This window comes from Cryptomeria japonica, chromosome 3 (assembly GCF_030272615.1).
Source record: "Cryptomeria japonica chromosome 3, Sugi_1.0, whole genome shotgun sequence".
Lineage (NCBI taxonomy): Eukaryota > Viridiplantae > Streptophyta > Pinopsida > Cupressales > Cupressaceae > Cryptomeria > Cryptomeria japonica.
The window spans coordinates 412,378,404-412,400,697 of NC_081407.1; the positions used below are offsets into that span (position 1 = coordinate 412,378,404).

At 36.6% G+C, this 22,294-nt stretch overlaps 1 protein-coding gene across 1 annotated transcript; it reads left to right on the top strand.

Moving 5' to 3' along the window:
• The first annotated feature begins 1,509 nt into the window (after positions 1-1,509).
• Positions 1,510-22,051, top strand: LOC131069516 (heat stress transcription factor A-1). Its single transcript, XM_058004989.1, has 2 exons — positions 1,510-1,972; positions 20,536-22,051. Exons 1-2 carry the CDS (start codon positions 1,745-1,747, stop codon positions 21,838-21,840), a joined length of 1,533 nt encoding a protein of 510 aa, XP_057860972.1. The 5' UTR covers positions 1,510-1,744; the 3' UTR covers positions 21,841-22,051.
• The last annotated feature ends 243 nt before the right edge of the window (positions 22,052-22,294 follow it).

Consider the following 22,294-nt stretch of genomic DNA (forward strand, 5'->3'; position numbering starts at 1 on the left):
CGAGGAGGTTTTTGTGGGAAACATAATGATAGACTTGGCCCAAATAATTAGCAATAAGATTCATGAACAAATCACCCACTTCCATGATAGAAAGTCCTTTATAATGACCTCATATGTGGTATACATGCTCGCTAGACAATATAGATATGCATGGTTGACATATTTGATTGGACTAGGAAACAATGAAGGAAATTTCAAGGTGCACAAATATTATCCCCAACTGCAAATTCCTAACAAAAGTTAGAGAGAGACCAAATGAATCATATGTCAAACGTCAATATGAACTGGTGAATGATGCCTTCATGATGTATATTATAAGAACTCTACAAGGAGGCTTGCATCAAAGATTGTCCAAGGATGCAATGGAGTTAGTTAAGAACTATGATGCTTGGTTCATCTAGTTCCCAAGATTCACCTATATCTGGATATCTGGCTTCAAAGGCTATCCATATAGATTTCCGAAATATCCATCCAACAAGTTGATCCTCATAGAGGTAACTAGACAACTCCACCCAATTGATAAAATATCGAAGGATAGGAAGGTGGTAGGGGTGTCATTGTCATATCCTATCTCAGTTGCAATAGGGGATGATACATGTGTTGTAGCAGTTCAAGCAGAAAATAAAGGAGATGAATTGGAGTCCTATGGTCTACAAATCCACACTGTCCAAGGATGCATTGGAGTTAGTTAAGAAGTACAATGCTTGGTTCATCTAGTTCCCAAGATTCATCTATATTCAGATATCTCGTTTCGAAGGCTATCCATATAGATTGCCAAAATAGAGGTTAGAACACAAATCAAAACACAACTGAGATAGATATACATACATGCAATTTTCACAATCCATAATGTACTGTGCATAACTTTTAGTTTTAATTGCAGAATTTTTTTCCTCAACATTTTGGATCAAACTCCATGATCTCATAAAAAAGAAGAGAGCAAGACAAGAGATGAGAAATGATGATCAACCACCACGAAAAAGAGAGCAAGATGGAAGAAGAGAAATGATGGATCACGGAGTTTAATCCAAAATATTAAAAAAAAAACCTTACACAATTAAAACTAGAAATTAGTGCACAACAACATAGATATATTTACTTTTTATAAAATATTATATATATCCAAATAATGTGTAGATATCACACATTCCCTATCTTTTTTCCAGAAATATATATTGATATTAGGTAATACATTTTTTTTTGGTTTCCTCCTTGCATTCAAATTTAATATTTTCTTTTGGTGTTACGTTACGGCCACTGCACGGTTTATACGAGGAAAAACAATGCAACGTCCTGTAATATTACCACCTAACCCCTAAACACAAGAGGTTGATATATTCTCGATTGAAACCTCAAATCATGGTTAATGGCCTAGTATAATCCAAATGAATCCGCAGACTGGGGTTTTGACTTTTGTGGCAAGCATTTCGGATATGCATCATGTCTGATACTGTATGTCGTGGACACGTGGCTGCATCCTTCGCCGTTTCTGTGGAAAAAGTACACCGCAAACGAGGCTTGGGCTCCAAGTAAACCATTTAATAGCTCGATTCTTCTTGGATTTTGTGCATCAGATTACGAGTAGAGGAGAAGACAATTTCCCTTACGAAAGGAAGAAGAACAGCTAGATCGCGGGACCGAATCTCTCTTCACACGCGGACGGCTATGTGAATCTGGGAGAGACGGCTTGGCTTGATTTGGGCTTTGATTAGGTTGTGGGTTCGAGTCGGAGAGAAGGGTCGGCATGGATGGATCACAGCAGCAGAACAACAGCGGGGGCAATGCGCCGCCCCCATTTCTGACCAAGACATATGATATGGTGGACGACACCTCCACTGATTCGATAGTCTCGTGGAGCCCCACAAATAACAGTTTCATTGTCTGGAATCCGCCTGAATTCGCACGCGACTTGCTGCCCAAGTATTTCAAGCACAATAATTTCTCTAGCTTCGTCAGGCAGCTCAATACATACGTGAGTGCCGATTATTCCTGTATTTCTCAGATTATAGTGCTTTTATTTTGTTTTCCGTTTACTCCAAGGCCGGGGATTGGTGTAATGGCATCTCGTAGTAAGGGGTCTCGCTTATTTTTAAGGGGAAATAGCTGATTTTGCTCTGGGGGAAATTGCTCTGTTTTTTACCGATGTTGTAGGGGTAAATTCAAGGTGTCATATTTTCAGATTTACAGTGATTTTTTGACTGGTTTAAATGTTGGGACTGCAACAACTGGTGCATACTAAAGTGAGTTGTAGCTAGAAGCATTTTGCCCCGTGTGGCCATTTCAGTCTGAAGCTTGACCTGGAAGATTGAAGTGGCTTTAGGAATAAACATGCAAAATATGCATCCCAAACAATGAGTGGAAGGTTAGAATTTCCATCTCAAAGGAAATCGTTCTCGCTTAGTTAGGAAAACCTGAAATTTAGTGTAGAAACATAGAAATCACTGATTCAACTAATTTTTGTGCAATGGTAATGGGAACACTTGTGAGAGCCTGACCTAAGTGGCGAGGTATCTATGCGAACAAGTTTCTGGTCTACTCTTCTGCTTTATGCATTGCAAAAGCCTGTCATTTTCCTTCCTGCTCTTTGCTAACTCGCCATTTGTAGGATTTTTTCTAGATGCTCATGTGCATCTTTCTGTCCGATAATGGATGGGTTACATTAAATGGGGTTTATCACATTTGTTTCTATGCCCAGATCCTCCTATGGATTTTGAATAACAGGACATTTCAAAAGTGGCTGGATTTTCTTGGCACAGTTGATGTGAGCTGTACCCACAAGATATTTCAAATAAATTTTGTTCCTTTCAATTTATGAGAAGTCTTATCTTGAATATTAAGTGGTAGGAATTTTAGGAGCAGCTCCTAAAACCCTCAAAAATAACTTCGGATATGGAACTGTTTACTACAACTTGCTTTAAAACTTTGTTATCTGCTAAGAATTACCATTAGGCAAGTTTTGTCCGAGACTCTATGTTGCCAGAAGGAATATCTTATATTCTTATCTCTAGTTAAATTATTTGTCCTATAAATTTATTCTCTTTGTGCCTTTTGTCAGATCTTTTGCCATTAGCTCCTTTACAGAAATTAATTCTATCCTCTCTAACTTCGGGGTCTCATGGAAGGAACTTCCATTTCTTTTTTAGTGGCTTCCGAGTTCAGAAGAATTGTGTCATTAACATCATATATGGTGACATATAACTTCTTCATAGAAACTAGGAGCATTTCGTAGTGAATATTCTGTTGTCAAAAGTCAGTGGAACTGCCTCGGCACCTTTAGGTAGCAAATGAAAATTTTCTGATATTTTTTTGTAGTAATTATTATTTTACATCTCTCACGATTGCCATGGCATTGGGATCAACTGGAATTATAAATTTAGATCAGAAGCCTTTTTAATGAGTCCAATTGTTAAGGTTCTTCCAAAAAAAAGAAAGAATGAAATCTTTAACTGCTAGGACGCCCCACCAATTTGTCTGCAATAAGATTAAGAATTTAATTTCAAAAAACTTCAATTAGTAATTGTCACAAATTAAGAGGATCCTCAAAGTTCAGAACACCTCTAACAAAGAATATACAAGCAGACCCCAATCCAGCTGGTCAAAGCCTTTTCCTGAGAACTAGGACTAATGTTCTTTTACCATTGGTGGGCTGGCTGGGGCATCTCCTATTGCTAGTAGGTGTAATCTTTGAGTCACTCTAGGCTCCCTTGTATATGTAGCTGCGAGTGATCCCAGCCAGCCTCAGTGAGGGATTATGAAGATTCGTATCTGCTATTGAAATTTGACATTTTACACCTTTACCCATCACTGAAGGAAATCTGGGCAGCCATGCTTTGAACTCAACCATTCTACTATGTTTGGATTGTAGTTTGAGCCTTTGAGTCTCACTTTTAATGCCTTCTTTCATCACTGAAGGAAACCTGGGCAGTTGAGCTTTGAACTAAACCATTTTACCATGTGTCGACTACAAGTCGAGCGCTTGAGTCTCTCCATCTCAAATAAAAATAAAATAGTCTTCAAATGAACTCACCATTTTGCTAAATAAACTAATTAAATGTGTAAGATATGTGAGATTTTCATTCTTGGATAAATGCTCACACTTTACTTTTGGTTTTATTTCTTACCCATGGTTTTGCATGTCTCTTCATTAGGCGCTAATAACACCCTAATCAACTTATGGTGGTTAGGTGGTTGCCTTGGTGGTTGAGAGGGTGCTTGCTAGACCTTGTTCTGTGTGTATACCTATTGTACATTATTTGGATTCAAGGAAGAATGTTGGACTCACTGTTTATATTTTTCTCTCTCCTTATATCTTCCTACTCATAGTTCTGCATCTTCCTTTATTGGTTCCACGTATTGTGTTTTATTGTGTGGTATCAGAACACTGACGAGAATGTGTGGTTGTTGAATATGCATGTGTGAAATTTTTTGTTGGAAAGAAAGAAAGAAGCAAACTCCAGGGGAGGCAGTCCCTGGAAGTAAGGTTTTTGCAAAAAGTCGTTATCTTGTTTGCCCTTACAAATGATAAACTTATAAAGCACTGAGAGGGAGGGGGGGGTGAATCAGTGATAGCAAAAACAATAACACTTTAATCCCAGACCGGTAAAAACATTTAACCAATTTACTTAAGACTTTGCATGCAATCCAAAGTGTTATATAAGCATTCACAACAAGTAAAACATTCACCATAACACAAGTAATTATACGTGGAAAACCCTACTGGGAAAAACCACGGTGAGATGGAACTCACAAGTTAACTATCTGCAGAAATAGGTAACTGACCGGTTAAGGTCTACAAAGTGCTTTGTTAGGAGTAGATCCTGTTAAAGATCCCAAGCCCTATTAGGAGCTATACTTGGTTAAAGGTAACCTTAGTGGAGGATTTAGATCCAAGTTAATGAATCACCTTGTTAGAGGATTTCTACAATGAATCTTGTTAGAGCTTACCCGGTTAGGGGATTTAACTGCTGTAGTGATTAGAAAACAACAAGGTGGTATGATCTAGGAATAGCATGTTTTGCTTGGTTAGATCCTTTTCTGTTCACTCAATACTGCATCTCCGACATACTCTGCAACTCCAACAAATCGCATCAACATCAACTCATAACATCACTTGTATCTTGCATATGAAAATAACTCATCACAATGTCTTTTTATAGACATTAGATTTCATGTTGGCTCCTGAACCTCAACACAATTTCCTAGGTTCAGTGAATCCGGACAAACTTCCTTAACACATCACAAATCACTGCCAAAAATGTCGGTTGGTGGTAACACATCACGACCGGTGATAACTCATCACACAATCTGTGAAATTGGTTGGAACACCGATACCGGTTGAGTGTTGACTGCTTCCAACTCACAAACCGATTGTCTCCATTCGCCTCCTTGCCTCTCTCTGTTGCATCTCAAAATTGGTGACAGTGGAATTGACCAAAACCGATTGTGTTAACTGCATATATCGGTTGTCTACATATATCGGTTTAGACACCTTCATACCGGTTAGACTTACTCTATACATATGATACCGGTTAACAATACAAAGACTTAATAGTAGTACCGGTTTGACCTAACTGGTATACAAAGATGACTATGACAATCAGAACATATGTGTGCCATCAATGACAACACATAAAGTCATCCAATACAAAAATCATCATCATGCCAACAACAAATAGCAGATGTATTCTTGTTGTGAAGGTTCATATTAAATCCTTGGTTGCTTTCAAGTTCATGGTTTGAGGTTATTACAATAATATTTGATTTGTTTAGTTTTGGTTGGTGTATAAGGTCTGTGGTAGTCAAATCTTGCTCGATAAAACTTCTGCCATATTGAAATATATAATGCCACATGCAGATTTTCCTGTTGACAGTACTCATTCACTTCAACCTGCAAGGTTCTATCATCCGTGCCTCATAGTTGTGTCTTGTGTGCCTATCAACTATGATTGTTGATCTCTATAACAATTGGGTACCATAAAGTCTTCAATCAATTCTTTGAAATTGTTGTTGTTGTTTGTCAAGTCACAAAATTTACTTCCACTGTTTGCAATATGTGTTCATGTGGAAAGTCTGCCAACAAAGATTCCGCCTAATTTGATTTTCTTGCCAAGTACAACTCTGCTGAGTGTGCATTAATAAAGTTGTGGATTGTGTGCATGTGGATGCTGTGAGCATCAAAGATTTGTGGGGTACGGTCTCAGTGTTATCTCTGTCAACAATGGACCCGTTGCTGACTGATTGTGGATCTTGTGGTTGGATCAGAGTTTCGTGACTTGCGGCGAGTCACGCGAGTCAGCGGGCCAAGTGACCCCTGCTGGGTCACGGTGACCCTGACCTGGGCTCGGATGGGTCAAGGGGCGCGACTCGCTTGACTTGCCGAGTCTGAGGGTGGTGACCCGGCTGGCGTAACTTAAAAAAGTGCAATAAAAAAAAAAAAAAACATAATATTTTTTAATGATTTTTTTTTGCCATGCAACACTTTTGGATGTGAGCGCAACTGGAGCATGTTTGAGCACATCCACTTGAAGAGGCGAAATAGATTGTCTGTGGAGAGGTTGAATGATTTAGTCTTTGTTCATCACAACCTCCGTCTTAGGACCAGACATATTTTGGACGTTGACTCCTCTCCGATCACTCTAGAGGAAGTCGACCCCGAGTCCGATTGGCTCACTGAGTCCACCGATCCAGTCTTCACCGATGAGGACCTTGAGTGGGTTGACTAGGCAGACAGAGAGGTTGAGGCTGTGGCTATGGCAGAGGAGGAGGATACAGCAGGATCAGGCACAACACCTATGGCTACTCAGACTGGCACATCATAGGCAAAGACTATGGCTACTCAGTCATCCAGGACCTACCTTAGACGCCTTTCTAGGAGGCAGATAGACGAGGCTGAGCCAGAGCCTGAGCCATAGACTTGTTTTTGTTTACACATTACAGTTACATATATGTTTGGGAACATTTGAAGTCATGGATTTTATATACATTGGACAACATTTATAACTCTATATATCTATGTTTTCTAATTCCTTCAACTACAATTTACATTTCTACGCATGTGATGGATGTATGTTTATGTATGTGATCAAATTAGCTTCTATTTGATGATGTTATAGTGTCTTTAAGCTTAATTCAATAATGGGTGTATGAAACAAGTTTTAAATCGTTAAAAATCTCTAAATTTCAATTGTTTTCTTATTTTGCCGAGTCGTTGCCAAGTCCCAGTCGAGTCACGAGCCGAGTCAGCCTTGTCGAGTCAGAGCCGAGTCCGAGTCTGGGAACTTTGGGTTGGATATTATTTTTAATTTTGATGTCATGTCAAGGTCAAATATTTTTAAAGGAACATAACAATAAGAGAGGAGTTATATTAAGTGCATGTGTTGGTTTCTCCTTGCATGGTTTATTTGCAAATAAGAAAGGACTTCTGATTTTTTCAAAGAGTTTGTTTGCATAAGAACACTACAAGAACCAAAAGCTGCATGAGTATTATTTCAAAGTGGGAATAAATATTATTAAAAAAGGCTTTTGTGTATTGGATGAAGAGAAATGGGCCTTCAAAGAAAGATATTTTTTCTTGAAATTGTTAATTTTTACAATAGAAGGGTTATAAAAGAATCAGATTTAAAGGGGATACATGCCTTTTATAAAAACAAAACATAAAATAGGGGGTTCATTCTTTTGAAAAATTTGAAAGGAGGAAACTTGCTTTCAAAAATTCTAATTTTTGTGTGAACTTGATTTTGGAGTGGTTATAGGTCAATGGGTGAATCTGCATGCCCAAGCAGACCAGGCCCTAAAATATATATATATATATATATATATATATATTATTGGAGGGCTTTCGGTCTTACTGGGATCCCCAACTATAGGATGTTTGGACGGGTACTGCATCTTGATCTGCCTCTGCCTTTCCTGCTGCTGTCCGAGAAAGAGAGATAAATTCTTGGCTACGATGGCTTTATGCTACTGAAGTTTTGGTTGTAAAGGGTGTAAAATTTGGATATCTAATGTCAATTTTGAGGCTTTTCATCATCTCTGATTCATTATTTGTTGGACACAGGCCAAGGTCCAAGAAACTTTCCTGTGCTATTCCAAGGATTTTTGGTGTTACTCGAATTAGATGTGTGTGTCTATGTAATCTCTTATTCTTCACTTCATGCTTACAAAAATGACAATATTCTATTCTAGTAAAATATTATCACTTTTAAATCAATGTAAGCAGTCAACAAGAGGCACACTTGACATCAAAGTATTGGCAACAATATAATCCCCTGTTCATGTAATGTTTTTGATCAATATTATAGTTGCATTATACGTACATGGCAATGGCATGTCAAACTAAAAGTATAAATAGAATTGATTTACATGAATTGAAAACATGAAGAACGCAAAATGACAACATTGTATTCCAATAGCATATTATCACTTTCAAATCAATGTAAGCACAAGAGGTACAATTGACATCAAAGTGTTGGCAACAATGCAAAGCCATGTTCATGCAAGTTTGTAATCAATATCATAGCCACATTATATGTACGTGGCAGTGGCATGAGAAACCTAAAGTATAAATGGAATTCAATAACATGTATTGAAAAATGAAAAATACAAAACAAAAAACTGGTATGTTTAAATATGTTAAAATTCTCATAAAAATACAAGAAAAAACTAAATGTTAAGAAGGCTTTCTAGACAAAAACCCATGGGATTATTGGAAAACCAGCAAATTATTAATTTATTAATTACCTACATATAAAATACATTAATTTATTTATTGGTTCTCCTTTTGTCTCACGAAAATAAAGTGTTTCAAAGAATGTTTTATCAAAATTTGTCACACAAAAACTATGTTCCATTGAGTCTTGGGATTGGGGGGGTGGGGGTGGTAGGGACAAATCTTGAGGACGGAGGGAACATGGACCAAGATTTGGGAACAACATGGAGATGGTGGGGAAACAACATCACAAGCATATATAGCACCTAAAAAAGTAGTTATAAAAATATATACAAGGAAGAACATATGAAACTTGAAATACTCAACATATTTGATATTGCATTGAATAAAAAATGAAAATGTTAAATGTCTATATATATTTATAATATATTCAAAATGATGTTTACATTCAAAATATGATTTGAATTGGCCAATGGTCCAATGCCTTGAATCATCATTTATCCCCAAAGTCCCATAGCAAACTCCTCATCACTTGAATTGCTAGATGCATTAAGGTTAGGCTGCTCCAAAACAATACCAACCAATCTTGTTTGTGCTACATCTTCACCAACACATGGTGGCTCCTCTAGCTCTATACCTCATTTGGATGTTGGAGTCTCCTTCAACATAAAGTATGTTGTAGTTAATCAAATGTGAGGTGCTATGTACAATTACAAGCTTCTCCACTCTCCTATATGTAACTTAGTTCATCTTAACAACGTGGATGAAACTATAATTAGAATAGGTCCTCTTAGCAACAAATAACTTGAAACTTGGGACAACAAATGAATAGCTGGTGTGGTTGTTAAAGAATTAGGCCCATGTGTAGTCAACTATAGAATTGATTCCTCTTGTGCCATAGCCTCCCTATCCATCCTGGTCTCTTTTGAATATGTCTAAAGAGTGGCAAATTTTGCCCCCTTAGTACAAATGATGCTAGCTTGTGTAGAATCATGCATTTTCTAAATGGCCTTCATGAACTTTGCCTTCACCTCAACATTCCATACAAGGGCTATCTTGCTTGGCCTTTGCACATAACACTTCTTGTTCAATGTATAGGCCACCATGTGTAAGGGAGTATTGAACTTCTCCCATTGGCGATGAATGATAGGTTGAATGTGTTCATTATAGAACTCTAATGTGGGGTCTTTCTCATGTACAATGGGATTTATTTGGCCAAGATGGTCAATCCACTCATACACCTCTCCAAGGCTAGGTGCGTTCGTGTCCCCATATCTAATAATTTTGAAGACTATGATTATAATGGCACCAACATATTTTGCTTTAGCTTAAAAAGTGTTACTCGTCACCACATCCTTCACTCTCTTCCCCATTCCACTTTGTTTTCATGACCAATTAGTTGCAATGCCTCTTGCAACTAAAGCATCCTTTGTTGAGAATGAAGTATGCTGCATATTTAGTTTCTACAGGTTTCAAAAACTCCTTAGATAAGGTCTTAAAGAGTGCATGTGAAGTATGGTTATAGATAAACATCTGCACATTTCTAGCATATTAATCACCTTTTTGATCTATTTGATTTTGCCCATGTCCTTGAGTGCATTATTCATAGGATGCATGCAATAAGGAGTCGACCAAATATGCTTGTAGCTCGTTTTAATACATTCTATTGCATCTTTGCACACATATGATGAAACTCTCACTACTTGCACCACATTCTATAGCCTAACTTCCTCAATAGCATTTGCAAAGATCTGGAACTGAAAACCAACATTCTCATAGAGCTCCAAACAATCAAGAGCTCTAAAGAAGGGCCCTTTGTACATGTAACTATAACATTGATGAGTGGACGATGCCTAATGTTTGTCCACCTCTCCATGATTATGTTGCACCGACTAATGACTTAGGTAGACTTCATTTTTTCCATTAGAATATTAATCTTGGAATAGTTCTTGTCCAAGATTGCTATCGACAATTTTGTCTCTGATAGTGGCACATATAATGAATGGTCTTGCTTTGATTATTATTGCCACAACCTCCTTATAATGAGAGCGAGCCACATGGAATGGAATGCCATTGGTAAAGAAGAATTTGCTAATGGCATCATTTGCCTTATCCCTATTCTAGATGTTGAATAACTTTGCCACTTTGTTTGCAATATCACTAGTGGTCATTCTGCGTTCATCGTAGGACCTGATGCAGCTAGCCCTAAACCAGATGGAAAAGTAGAAATAAAATGAGTTGAAACTCGTGGATCTGAGGTAGTCCTAGTACTAGTAGGAGCAGGAGATATCAATGGCAAAGTGACAAGTACAATACTTTGGTCATCAATATAACTCCATAATCTATTTATTTCAATTTTATCTCAAGTGACAATTTCTTACATACTCTTACATTGTTGCTTGTGACATAAAGAAGGTGTGTGCTTAGTCTTATGATGTTGCCTTGAAGTTCAAGTTGACAAACATGACATCTCCATAGCTTATTGCCCCTTATTGCACTAGGTTTTGCATGCAATCTTGTTACAACTTGTTTTAAGGATGTCTTCTCATTAAAGGGACCTTTGGTAGAATTCTTAACTAAAATTTGCACTGTCAATAGTTAGTTGGCTCACCCCCCTCTCCCCCTCCACCATGTGTATTTGGATTCCTTGATTGAACACACATAGGCTCTTCCTGATTGTCTTCATCACTTATGATGTGAGAAGTAGTACTCGTAGTGACACTACAAGAAACACAATTAATGGTTACTATACATGTCATAATTGTTAATTTTAAGCAATCAGATGTTAATTTAAGCAATCAGATTATAATCAGACTGCGAATAAACAGTAACAGCAATAAAACACAAGACACAAGACACCAATACCCTGGGAAAAACCTCCCTCTTGGAGGTGAAAAAACCCAGCCTTTAAATATGATATGTATTATCTCAAATGTAGACAATTTACAAGGTAATGCCTTGTCTCAGATTGCTGTTCAAGATATCGGTGACGAATGCAGCCCTTCATTAACAGCAGATGATTAGGAGGAGCAGCAGATGTCTAGATCAGATTCGCACAAGAGACCTTATGAAGATCTTTGACAACTTCGCCACAATCAACCTTGAAGAGTTTGCACAATCGCCTTATACAAGTTCACATGAGGAAGGATCGCTGCTAGGAGAGCAGATAGCATTTGATAATGATGATTGACTAATGGCTTCATTTGCTGTTATATTTATATCCATCTTAGCGCCAACCCTCAAGTCGGCTTACATTGATTTATTGCACCCTCAAGTCGGCTTGCATTGATTATTGAATTATATTATATTGTCATTGTAATTGCCTCCCACGTTACATTTGGGTCCAGCCCAATAACATATGTAATTGCCTTCCACGCTACATTTGGGTCCAGCCCAATAACATATTTAATTGCCTTCCATGTTACATTTGGGTCCAGCCCAATAACACATTTAATTGAGATAATACATATAAATTTTAATTGTCATCGACAACATTAAAATTCGATAATCAGGTATCCAAACTAGCTAATATTTTCAACAATAATATCATTAAACAGTAAATTAAGCATGGGCTAAAGACAGAAGGATTTTCTTTTTGTTTTTCTTACTTCAGGTCGTGCAAAGTGCAAAGAAATAGTATACACAAAAATACGAATCCTTGTTCTTCACCTTCATCAAACAAGGATTTTGCTTTTGTTTTTCTTATTATAGGTTGCATGAAGCACGAAAGTAGAGAATACACAAAAGTCAAAATCCTGATTTGACTTTAAATTTTGATTTATATTCAAATATCTGTGCAAATTTGCAAAATAAATATATATAAATAATTTAACAAGTAAATTTGAACACCTAAATATTGCTGTTATAAAAGAAATTTGATTTAAAAACTAAAGTTTAAATTGTGACAATGTAAATCCATAGGATCTAAATAATTACCAAATTGAAAAGAAATAAAAGACAATTTTTTTTTCATGAAGGGCCAAAGCATACCTTGAGGCTTGAAGAATTTGTTGATTCAATAGTTGATGAATGAAGATTTTGTGTTTGCACTACTTCTTGCTCTTATTGTTACTTAATGCCCTTGCTTGCAATCTTTCTTACACTTTTAGGCTTTTAGTTTGATGTTGCAACTTTCAACCTTGTTGAAACTTGGGAGTGATTTGGAACAAAGATTAGATGTCTATTTATAAGTTTTTGTGACTACTTAGGTTTTGGGTGGGGTCCATAGATCATTAGTGACAGGGTTTGCAGCATGAAGATCCAAAAAATCCTTTTGATTTTTAATTTGTTTTGACTTTTTCATTGTTTTATTGTGGGATTCCTTTGATTCTAGTGTAGTTGGGAGACCCTTGAGCATCCTTTAGAGGTATTGGAATCTCAAAGGTGCCCCCAAGCCACGAGGATGTCTTGGAAATATATCCTCTTTGAGGGGGACGTCTTGGAAACATTCCCCTGGTATGTGGTGGCTTTGGTGGGCCAGCAGGGGGGCGTTTGCCTCAATTCCTCGAGCCTTTGAAACATCCCCCATCTCGGAAATACTTGGTTTTGGAGGGGTACATGTAGTAACAATTATGCCAAAAGAGGAAACCTTTATCAAAAGCTAAGTTTGGAAATGTGTCTAGTAGTGGTTTTGTTACTTATTCAAAACTTCTTGTGAGTTTTTGGAGTCTTAAAAAACAAATAGGGGAAGATTTGTCTTGGAATTGAGGTTTTTTATGTACTTGACCATTTCAAGCCCATCTACTTTGTCTTTGGTGGAACTCTTAATCTATGTTGATATGAGTCATCACTTGTCCACAATGTCCAACCCCTTTAGTCTCTATAGATTCACCTAATTCATGTTCTGATTGTGGTCATTGTGGACATGAGTAAATTTGTTGTTTTGATATAGGCTTGTGTTCTTTCTTAGTCGATATACACACATTTCAAGCCCATCTACTTTGTCTTTGGTGGAACTCTTAATCTTTGTCGATTTGAGTCATCACTTGTTCACAATGTCCAACCCCTTTAGTCTCTTTAGACTGACCTAATTCATGTTCAAATATTGGTCATTGTGGACATGAGTCAATTTGTTGTTTTGATATAGGCTTTTGTTCTTTTTTAGTCGATATACACACACTAGAAGGTGTTGAGATTTGCGTGTTTTGTGGCTCCAACCATCAATTTATGCTTGTTGTTGGGGATTCTCTTGCTGTAGATGTTGCATTTGTGTCAAGATTGTACTGATGCTATGGTTGATGCCCATGATTTTGATATAAATGATTGTCAAGAAGATCGTGCTTTTTGATATGATCAATTTTCTCTCTGTTTGTGCAGCAATCCAAGGTGCTAGATTCCTTGCTTGTTCCTCATCCAGTTTGACTTTGTGAGGTGAAGATGTTAGATGTTGCATTTGATGTGGTTGATATGTGTGATCATATTTTAGAGTAGCATGTTAATGCTAATAGTTTTTGCACTTGATTTATGAAGTTGAAAACTCAGAAGAGTGACTTAACTAAAATTTCCCAATAAGTTGAATACCTGAGAAGGCAGCTTAGTGGAGAGGTGGGATGCTTATTAGATATTGTGTCGTGGTAGCTCAAAGATTGGCTTCTTCCTACAACTTGTTCACTAGAGATTTCCATATTGATGCACTTATTGCAAATAGCTTGTTGTTACCACTTTGATACACTTGATGCTACATTCTATAGAGTGTAGATAATAGCGTGTTGATGTCATGAATTGTGCTGCTTAGATATTTTGATTGATTGGTGGATAAACGGTGTACCTAATCTCAATAGTTGATGTTGTGACATTGATCTTTCACTTGATGCACTTGATTGCACTTGTTGACAATTCTTGATTGTTGGTGGATAGTGGATGTGTGCTCATTCCTACTGATTGTGCACCTATTTGAGTTGTTTTTGTATTTGCATTTAATGAGTGCTTGTGCCTTCTTTAAGCTATAATGTTGGAGTTGATGTTTTTGCTACATATTTTGATGATTTGGATGTGATGACAAACGTAGACGATTTCTTAGAGATGATGATGATATAGAGTTGTCTCTAGATGATTAGTTGGAGACTACTAATATTGGTCACTTGTGGATTGACCATTTTTGATGTAAAAGCCACATTTCAGGATGGCCCTTTTATAGACATTTGACAGCTTCTTTTGATTGGTCTCATTAGTTGTTTCTTCCACAAAGTGATAATAGTTGATAGTTGGATGAGTTGATACCTTCACGGTTAGTTTCTTCTTTATGATGAGAGACTATTTGGGTCTCTTGATTCCAGTCATTGAATTTTGGTGATTATTAATATTGATTCTAGTTTTTTTGAGTTGACATGCTTAGTGACAGTATATGACACATTATGATTTGGGAGTCATTACATTGATGATTAGGAGTGAAGTTCATTGTTTTTGGAGATGGCTCTACATAGCAATTGAAAGGTCATTATTTTTGGAGATGGCTTTGCATAGTAGTTGAAAGGTCATCATTGTTTTGGAGATTCATTCTCATAGAAGTTGAAGGCCATTGCATTTGGAAGGTGACAACATCCGAGAATGCTTCATCCTTATTGTGGTTGCATCAAATTGAGTAATGCATTCATTTGAGTTAATGGCCATGCTATCATCATATTTGAGGATCAACTTTGTTTTTTCCCAAAAGGTTTTTTCCAATGTTGGACATGTATTTTCATTGGTTTTGAGAGATTTTGTTTAGATCTTGATACTTATGTTCTCTTTGGCACATGGTGGTGAGATAAATCAATTGGAGAGATTGATCCTTTTTGCTGCTTGATTTGAGACTTTGGATTATAGGGGGACTGATCACATGTTTGCATATATTAGGCTTGATATTTCCGCAATCCATGTAAATGATAAGAGTGTGCTTTTGGTAATGATTGTGTAGGTGATTTTTGCATCATGGCCTAAAAAAATTAGAAGAATTCCACTTTCACCTGAGCAACATTTTTCATTGTATCAAGTTTACTAAAGAAGTTGAAAACAATAACCAATTCCTCTTCTTGGGCATTATTTTAACTAAGGAAATTGATGGTTCCTTAGTTTGCGTTTGCTGCATCTTTGGAAAAACTACTCACACAAATCTTTACCTTTAGGCTTTCTTTGATCACTATCCTAACCAAACTGTTATTGTCTTGAACCATTTGGCCATTAGGGCCTTTTGAATTTGTGATACTGATCATATTGATTTCTCCCTCCTGACCAAAGTTTTCAATCTAAATGGGTACAAAGAGTAAACATTACTAGAGCTTCTAAAGCCAAGTCGAAATAATGCAGAACTTAAGTAAGGCGAGTCTTTTGCTATCCCAATTGCCACCCCTCTTTTTGTACATTGAAGACATCTCTCCAAACCTTAAACTAGTATGATAATCCTTACCCCTTCTGCCAAAGATTATAGAGACCCCCTTCTTAACTCTAGGCCTACAAAATTGAGTACTTAGAAATCCATATATCGGGAAGATTGGTCAATACATTAGCATCAAGATCAAGGAGCATTGTGCTGAAATCAGACATGAGCATATTGGGAAGTTTGCCTTTGCCAAACACTCTTCTAACACTAAACACCACAATCATGTGGAGGCCACTCAAGTCCTTATCAAAGAAGATGTCTATTTCAAAAGAAAGCCCAAAGAGGCGGTGAAAATTGGTAACTAGTTGATCAACCTTGACCAAGATGACATTCGGGGTTTGAGCTTTTCTTGGCAACCAGTACTAAACTCTTGCAGAATCATTCCCTCCATGCCTTTGTGATTGCTCTTCCCTCTGTCAAACTCTTTTCTTTCTTTTTCATGTTTTCTATCCTAACTAGTTGTCTGCTTGTTCACCCTTCACACTCTTCCTTCCCCTTTGTTCTCCTCTTTCCCCTTTTCCTCCTTTATCCTCTTTTTATCTTCACCTACTTCTCCCTTCCATTTGCTTCTATTCTTCACCTCTGTTCCATTGTTGACAAATGAGCTTAGGAGTTTCAAAAGTCATAACTAAAAGTTCACTGAATTTCTTTGGCACCCCTATCATTTATTTAAGAAGGTTGTGTATATATAACATCTTTGGCAAATTGCTTTGATCTCCTATTTAGATAAATAGTTTTGACAAATTCCCATGATAGTGTAATGTACCTTGGGGTATAGTATATTATTATAATGTATCAGGTATTAATAAATAATGTTTTGGGGTGCATGTGCTTTGTAATTCATCTCACTAGATAGTTAGAATAAAGTTTTATCACAAATGCATTGGATAGTTGTAGTTGTCTTTAGCAAGACTACATATATTGTAGTGACTTCCCAAGTGGAAAGCATCTTGAAGATTGTTACTGGAGTTTATGGTCTATTGGGAGAATTGCTCCCTTCAAAGTGGCATGACTATTGTATGGTGTTTCCCTACCTTAAGGGTTTTGATTATTTCTGAATAGATTGCAGCATTTCTATTATTTTCTATTGAGATTCTTAACAGAGAACTATGGAAATTATTAATATGGAACAAAATCAAACATTTGACAAATTATTTCCATAATGATATTAGAGGGAGGATGCCAACACATCAACTTGGGACCTGCAACCAAAAGCTTTTTTGCAGTATTGTAAATTGAGATGTCTAGAATATGAATGGTGAATGGTAAAGGAAACCCTCATCTTGGGTTAGAGCAAGATCTTAGAGAGAAACAAGCTATATCATAGGTTGCACTTCAAAAATACTCAATATGACACAGATCATAGATTAGAAAATGGAAATGTACAGATCAACATCTTGGGTGAGATCAGGGATCAAATGTAATGTCCCACTACTAGGTCTAGCTTTGTTTTCCCCATAATTAATCCATCTCAACATACTTATGACTTAAACTAAATTGATTAGGAGACAAACTATCTTAAATATCACATTTTCCAACTTCTTAGATACTGACAGTCATAACAGAGAAACATAGTCTTCTTTCTAATATTGAATTAATAATTCAATTTGGTTTATTATCTTATATTTACTTGTTCATTCAAAGAAAAATCACAGTAGAACATACAGAAATTACTTTTTTCAGATTATACATATGCAGCGGAAACAAGATTAATTCAATTGCAACTTATATGGTTTATAACATTTTTTTTTTCTTTAATAACCATAGTTGGTAGCACAGGGAATGATCCGGTTAGCCCATCCATCCCACTCTGGATCCAAAGGCAGTCATTATGCCCCTTTGGCTTACTATTAGTGGTGTGGGTCTTATCCCCGCAATTCATTCCTTGTCTCACCCTAAAATTATTAAACCAAGGAAGTTTCAGATTGTAGAGGGGCTTATTAATTGCCAGTCCCAGGCCCAGTAGCAGTCATATGCCCTACTGGCCTACTGATCTTACATGGATCAGTAGGTGGACAACTGAGACAGTTATCCTCCTCTCCCAACCACTCTGCCTTCTCGGGATTTTAAGTAAATTAGTGAGTAGATTCATTTTTATTGTTATTGACATAAGATTGTACAGTATGTTTTAGTTTCAGATCTGTAAAATAATCTGTCAATATTTCAGCAGTTCGCTTTATCCAATTTATGTATAATCTTATGGTTATTATATCAGGTGAACAGAAAAGGAAACATTAAGGAGCTCGCTTATGCCATTTGTGGTTTAACTTTAATAATAATCTACTTATGTATATCAAAATATATCAGACGTACTGTGAAAGTCTAGTGTCAATTCCTTAGCATAACATTATTCATATTTATTACTATTATAAACTGCTTATGCGTATCAGATTGTGACCGCTTTGGATCGTAAATACATATATGACATTAAGTTTAATTACTAGAAATGCACAGCTCTATCAATTCACATACATAGTTGCAGTTTAATATGTTATACAAGTTGAATGATGAATAATTACGGTTTAATACAAGCACATGCGAATTTGGCATTATAACCATAAATCTAAACACTGTCGTGCATTATAACTTGTTTGTATCGTTTAACCAGTCGAGCATATTTTCTGAGTATGCGACATACAATAAGTTACTGAAAACTATATAGTAGATTTGTTACAGTTATAATTAGCTGTGTGAAATGGTTTAACATTGGTGACATACTGAAGTGATTTCTATCATACTTTAGATACACGTATTACTCTTTGCAATATCTTAGCAACAATTATTACCATTCCTTTAGGAGATGAAGACATACCTGAAACGTCTTCTTTCTGAATTTCTTTGGTTGTTTTATACCCCTATCGTGTTAGTCAGGGTGTAGATGTGGACTGAGGCAGCAACAGTGGTGTCAGAGTCCTTCCTTTCTCCAGTAATCCCTTATCCTTAATACTTTGTTTTCTTCTCCACCAACGTAATGCCCTTTGGCAAGAGACACACCCTTTCACCATTAGCACCTTTTGAAAGAGTGCAACTCTTCATTATTTCTGCCCTTTGGAAGGGACATAATCTTTTATAATCAGATCTGCACTTCTTATTTAAATCAGGTCTGCACTTCTCATTTTTCAAATTCTCCCCCCATCAAATGAGTTTCTCTTCTCCCTTTTATATCTCATGTTTGAGGAAGTCACAACTTATCATTTCATGCCTTTTGACCTTTCATTAACTTTAATCAAATTTTAATTATATTTAATTATATTCTTTTATATTTTAATATTAATTTTAATATTTATTCTTTTGTATTTTAATTTTATTATTATTTATTATTAAATTATATTTCAAAGTGGGACATTACATCAAATGTCGGAAACATTTCAAAAATACATCTTCCTCCTTTTTTCTTCCATTATCACTCTTTATTTTACCTACTTCTCCCATCTGCATGTTTCTATTAAAAGCCTCTCTGAATTGCAACCTATGATCTCGCCTAAGATGTCGATCTAGACATCTCTATCCTCTAACCTATGATGTCTGTTATATTCAGTGTTTTTGAAGTGCAATCTATGATCTAGCCTGTTTCTCTCTAAGATCTTGATCTCACCCAAGATGAGGGTTTCTATATTGCTCATAAGCTATACATCTCTGTTTGGCAATCCTGAAGCAGGCTTTTGGTTGCAAGTCCCTAGGTTGATTTGTGGGCATTCTCCCTCTAATACCATTATGGATGCAATTTGTTGAATTTTGATTATGTTCCTCATTAATAATCTATCCTTAATTCTATATGGAAGGAATTTGTCAACACTATTTATTTAGATATGGGATCAAAGCAATTTGCCAAAGATTTCATATGGATATAGCCTTTTCAAATAAGAGGTAGGGTTACCTTGCTTTTTCATTGGACTTTCAGTCATGACTTTTGAATCTTCTAAACTCCTTTTGATTTAGCTTTATATTGATGTAGGCAGTTTTCTCTATGGCCTATTTGTATTTAATTGTACTTTTCATCTCTGTTCCCTGAGACTGAGCATATACTTGCATATTTTTCCTTGGGTCACCTTTGGTGGCCCATTATCCTCTGGGTGTCCTGTTTTCAGTTGTCATTAGTTGCAGAGAACATTGGTCTTTTTGCAATCGCATGTGCAAACCTTGTAGCAGGTGTTGGACTGTAGTTTAGTTTGCATAAAAGTTAAAGCCCACTAGGGTCAATTTGTTCCTAGAGGTTCTTGAGTATAGTCCGTTTTCAGTTCTCATGGTGTGAGTTGTGTATTCTAGTTTTTATTGTAATAATATTTAATTTTCACTCACACTCAATAGAAAATCCTTTTTACTTTTTACACTTGATCTTTTATCATGTTTTTACAGTTCTACTCTGTTTGGTTATTTCAAACATATTTCCAAAGAATAATATATTTAGCATTTTGTTTCTGTGGGTGTCCAGAAGATTGGGTATATTTCTTTTTCTTTTATAAATTAAAACTTTGCTTCTAGGACTGAATTTGTGTTTTATTTTCAAAAGGGCTTTAGGAAAGTCGATCCAGATCAGTGGGAATTTGCAAATGAAGATTTTCTTAGGGGTCAGAGAAATTTGCTTAAAAACATTCACAGACGGAAGCCCATGCACAGTCATTCTCCACAGCAGCAACAAGTGGTAGATGCTACAAGATATGAACTAGAAGAGGAAATTCAGACCCTCAAACGGGAGAAGAATATGCTTATGATGGAACTAGTGAGACTTAGGCAGCAACAGCAAGGTACTGAGATGCAGATGCAGACCTTGGAGGAGCGTTTGCAAGTTATGGAACACAGACAACATCAGATGGTGGCATTTTTGGCTAAAGCTATGCAGAAGCCAGACTTTGTGACACAGCTTGTGCATCAGAGTGAAAACAATAAACTGCTTGAAGCAGCTAACAAGAAAAGAAGATTACCCAAAAATGAGGGCTCTTCAGAGGTGGGAGAAAGTGGGATGTCAAACAACCAGATTGTAAGATACCAACCTTCTTCAGGAGATGATTGCAGTCCAATTGCAATCAAGGTCTTAAATACAGAGCCATTCAATAAGATGGAATCATCCTTAGATTCATTGGAGACTTTTTTGACTGATGTCGGTAGGGCATCTGGTGAACCAGTGGATAGTGGAAGTCCAGTAGGTCAATCCTCTACAGTATGTCTTACAGAGATACATGATCCAGCAGAGATGTTAGATGTATGTATCTCATCAGGACATATTCAAGCATCTTCTGCATTATCAGGGCAGCATTCCAGTCCTCCACAGTTGGCAGAATCCACTGATTGTGAAATTCGTTGTCAGACGAGTTTGGGTCTGTCTCTTCCTCAGTGTGAAATATCTAGAGGTATGGAGAGTATTGGTCAAAGTCCGCTTCCACAGTATGAAATTTCTAGAGGTATGGAGACTTTTGGTCAAAGTCCTCTTCCACAGTGTGAAATTTCTAGAGGCATGGAGACTACTAATCAAATCAGCAAACATGATGGAGAGGCTTATATAGCACCTAAGACCTGTGGCATAGATGTTAATGCAGATCCATCAGCCATGGACATAGGAGATAATGATGGGACTGTCAGTAAAGATACAGCTAGTGTTAAGGCCACTCCTAGAGTCAATGATGTATTTTGGGAACAATTCCTTACAGAAAGCCCAGGTTCAGTGGATCCTGAAGAGGCCGAGTCAAAAATGCAAGAGAGAAATAGAAAGGGTCTTGATGAAAGAATGCCTGAAAATGGCAAGTGTTGGAACAATGATCAATCTTTGGACCGGTTAACAGAACAAATGGGGATGCTGGCACCTGCAACAAAAACTTGAGATGGATATTTAAGATGCTAGGGCAGGTTGATGTACTATTGTTAGTTTACTTGTTCTGGTTGGCAATAAGTATATTTTATGTATTTCCATGTGAATTGCTCATGATGTATAGTTTTTCGAGCTTCTTCTCCAGTGCTGCTGCTAAATTGTTCAATGTATACATTATAATTATAAATGCACATTCTAAATTCATTTGCCACAGTTTTACTTAGACACAGGCAATATTTAGATATGGGTAGAAGAAGTGGATTATTACGATATTGATTTTCTCATCATCATACAGTGACAACACCTGTTGTGGCGTAGAGTTTCTTGTAGTCTGTTTTAATTTCAGTACTCATAATTCTCTCCTTTTTTGTAGTTTGTTGAATTAGAGCTGCCTTGTTTCTTAGATGCTTCTATGTTTTAATACTTTATATGTTTGTTACCTTTTCCAGACAGATGCATTTGTTCT

What these genes read in the sequence shown, in the direction of transcription:
- LOC131069516 (XM_058004989.1), top strand. Translation starts at nt 1,745, where the DNA reads ATGGATGGATCACAGCAGCAGAACAACAGCGGGGGCAATGCGCCGCCC. An exon ending in TCAGGCAGCTCAATACATAC is followed by an intron (nt 1,973 to 20,535) that starts GTGAGTGCCGAT and finishes TATTTTCAAAAG; the next exon opens with GGCTTTAGGAAAGTCGATCC.